Source organism: Otolemur garnettii, unplaced genomic scaffold (genome assembly GCF_000181295.1).
Source record: "Otolemur garnettii isolate 467f Iridium unplaced genomic scaffold, OtoGar3 scaffold00224, whole genome shotgun sequence".
Lineage (NCBI taxonomy): Eukaryota > Metazoa > Chordata > Mammalia > Primates > Galagidae > Otolemur > Otolemur garnettii.
In genome coordinates, this window is record NW_003852619.1 from 291188 (window position 1) to 294929 (window position 3742).

At 34.9% G+C, this 3742-nt stretch overlaps 1 protein-coding gene and 1 non-coding gene across 6 annotated transcripts in view; both read left to right on the forward strand.

Annotated features, from left to right (window-relative positions):
* Window positions 1-3742, forward strand: part of STAG2 (stromal antigen 2) — a 171303-nt gene that overhangs the window by 80298 nt on the left and 87263 nt on the right. For 4 of the 5 annotated variants that reach the window (XM_023508121.1, XM_003801894.2, XM_023508120.1 and 1 more), the window contains exon 3: window positions 1323-1401. In XM_023508121.1, the coding sequence (XP_023363889.1) occupies window positions 1323-1401 (79 nt within the window). Of the gene's footprint in view, window positions 1-1322; window positions 1402-3508; window positions 3560-3742 lie in introns of those variants that run through there. The other variant, XM_023508123.1, reaches the window with a different exon arrangement.
* On the forward strand, window positions 3338-3472 carry LOC111722250. The gene has a single exon (XR_002771096.1). It is a non-coding gene; the product is annotated as a U4 spliceosomal RNA (small nuclear RNA).

Sequence of the window (3742 nt, forward strand, 5' to 3'; positions counted from 1 at the left end):
GTCACCCTCAGTTGAGTTCTGTGGCATCATAGCTCACAGCAACCTGAAACTCTTGGGTTTAAGCGATTCTCTTGTCTTAGCCTCCCAAGTAGCTGGGACTATAGGTGCCCACCACAATGCCTGGCTATTTTTAGAGATGGGGTCTTACTCTTGCTCAGGCTGGTCTGGAACCTGTGAGCTCAGGTAGTCTATCTGCCTTGGCCTCCCAGAGTGCTAGGATTATAGGTGTGAGCTGCTGTACCCGGTCCTTGAGATAACATTTTTGATTTTAGTTATTTTAAGCAACATTGGTACTAAGTTTATACACTAGGATGGTAAGACCTTTATGAGCGTCTCTCAGTTCTAAAATTCATTATGACCCAAATGCCAATGTAAGTATGCCTTTCCATAAAGACTTAAATGATGAGGATATGTTATTACTGTTTAGATAAACCCATGTTTACATTTGTAGGAAGCATCACATGTGTTTTAAATGAAAGGACAGATTTTTTTTGGACTGTAAGGATTTATATGTTGGAGATGGAATAGACTTCTAAAGATTTCATATTTTCTTGCATATACATTTTTTTTTTTTGCAGATGAGAAGATTGAGAAGCTGTCACTTATATAAGATTTCATAGTTACGTAGTACCAGAACTGATTCTGACTGTAACCACTGCTTTACTTCATAAAGGATTTTGATCACACAGCATATTTCCCTACTATATTTCAAATGATTTACTTTATAAAAATGTGTTGTACATACCCTTTCAGAAATGTATATATTGTCTAGTGCTCAATCCTAGATTTATAAACATTGATTGAAATAGGAGAGCGCAGAGAATCTGTAATATTGCCAGAATGTCCTAATTAAGTTTATTAAATGCCTAGTCTTAAGTTTATTAAATGCAATTTTTCCTAACATGATGGTCATGGAACCAGAAAACAGCCATTATAATAGAACACCACAATTCCTGGGGTTAAATTTTGAGAGCCACTGGTTTACTTTTCATTCTTTGAATAAAAATGAACAAAATAAAAATGTTTATTTTAGATTTTTTTTTTGGTAGTTAGGTAATTTTTAATGTTTGGTAATTTGGGGCGCTGGCTTCATATACTAGAGGTGGCAGGTTCAAACCTGGCTCCGGCCAAAAAAAAAAAAAAAAAAACCAAAAAGACACAGATAATTTGATACAGTATGATGTTTTGGGAAAGCATCTTAATTACTTTTAATGGTAATAAGGAGTTTTGTAATGAGTTAACCAAGGCCTTCTTTTAGAAAATACAGCAAAATATAGAAACCCCAACCATGTTTCTAATTACTGCTTATCTTTTTGTCACAGGGAGTCAGAGACACATTTTTCTTCTGACACAGATTTTGAAGACATTGAAGGAAAAAACCAAAAGCAAGGCAAAGGAAAAGTATGTATCACATGTATGGCTTTATTTGGGCTTTTAAGATTGTGTGTGTATATGTATGTAGTAAGCTTGTATATAGGTTAAATACACATGTATATATAGAGATGCAGATATATATCAGATATTATGTTTTTTTTACTTTGTCACCCTTGGTAGAGTGCCGTGGCGTCATACTTTATATCGACCTCAAACTCTTGGGCTCAAGCAATCCTCTTGCCTTAGCCTCCTAGGTAGCTGGACTATAGGACCACAATGCCTGGCTATTTTTTTTTGGGGGGGGGTCTTGCTCTATCTCAGGCTAGTCTCGAACTTATAAGCTAAAGCATCCCACCTGCCTGGGCCTCTCACAGTGCTGGGATTATAGGTGTGAGCCACCACAACCAGCTCAGATATTACCTTTTAAAAATGGGGGTTTTTTTGGAAGGGGAGGTTGATGGTTATGGTAAATCTTTTAAATAAATATGGTCCTTTTGTCTTCTAGACCAAATAGCTTTTTATTTCTAATGCTGTAAGCTGAAATTAATAATAATAATAATACATTCTTGTTTCCAATAGTTTATTCATTTTGTAAAGTACCGTATGCTAAGCAAAATTCTGTTGTTTTTATTTTCCCATGGGTAATAAAATATGAAGCCAAGAAACACACACATAAAATTTCTTATTCTAAAGTACTATAATAACGTATCTTACAACTAGTTTAAGTCTATGTGGTTACCATTGATAAGAGTCATTTTACTCTTTATAAGTAATGTCAATGATTAAAGCTAACAAAGTTTGGATCAATAGACTACAAGTATGAATGGGTAGCCTGATTGCTATGGATAACTTGGAAAGTGGTTAAATCCATTTGTTAATGTGTATAAATGTATCATAGAAAAGATGACTTGTTTGTGTTGTTCAGCAATTTTTTCCGCAAAATGAATTTTTGATTTGTATTTTCTCATGATATATTTGGAAAAAGTCCTCTGTGTAATACCAAAATTTACATCAAACAAACTGAAAATTTACCATAATCCTGTTAGCTGGAGGTCATTTATTCTTTAAACATTTTGTGAATATACCTTTACACATGTACTTATATATTAACATGCTTGTAGAATTTTACTTAAATGGAATTATAGTTTTCAGACTGCTTCATGTGCTTTGTAAAACTCACCAGTGTGTTGTCAACAACTTTCCATCAGTTCATGTAAAACTATGTAAGTTTTATTCTGTTATGTTCTGTTCTGTTCTGTCTCATACTGTCCTGTCCTGTCCCTGATCCTATCCACTTTTTTTGGAGACAAAGTCTCACTGTGTTGCCCAGCCTGGAGTACAGTGACTATTCACAGGTACAGTCATACACAATACAGCTTCAAATTCCTGGGGTTGGGAGGTTTTTCTACCTCAGCCTTCTGGGTAGCTGGGTCTACAAGCGTGATACCACCACATTGCCATCTCTGTAATTTTTAATGGTGGGATAATACAACATTTTATGTATTGAACATAATTTATTCACCTAGTCCTGGAACTTTTTAGAGTGTTCATAATTCTCCGTGTATTTCATAATTTTGTATATTTTCTTAGTTCCTTATAAAGAAATTCTGGGAGAGAGGTATGAACAGAGATGTTAACTCATGACTATCTAAAGGTAGCTTTAATTCTAGTGGGCAGTAATTCATCAGGAAATCATTTTTTCTTTAATCTACTTTTGCCTTGAATTTACGTTTTGGGAAAAGATCCCTGTTGGCACCCGAATAGTGGAGTCAATAAAGTTTTTGTGTTAAAGTTGGGTTAAATTTATGTAGCAACTGCTGTGGGTGAGGTATTGGGAATTGATCAAAGACCTTTTTAGAATAATAAGAGCAACTACATTTTAATATCATACTATGTATGTTCCATGGACTGTGTATGTTAATCTAATATTTGAACAAGTCTGTGGATTAGAAAACTTTTATTTAGCTTTGTGCAGTGGTAGTATCATAGCCCGTGAGTTTTATACAAGGTGTAATTATTGCTAATTGAATACTTTGCCCCCCATACGATGACTTGCAGTATAGTCAGGATTGGCAATTTTTGATGATCTCTACAGAGACTGAATTTAAGAAAAGAAACCTTCCTTGTTTTGTAGATAGGAAACTGAGGTCCAGAGAAGCCCAGTCGTTAAAGAATTTCAGCTCAGGTCTGTACCCATAACTCATATACTGTACTACCTCCTGCCTTAGCCTCTCAAAGTGCTAGATTACAGGCAAGAGCCACTGCACCAAGTTACAAATCACTTGTAACAGAAAACTTATTGTTCATAACATTTACATTAGGCACTGCACATGAACTTTTTTTCTAATTTAAGATAGTAGTTCAGGCT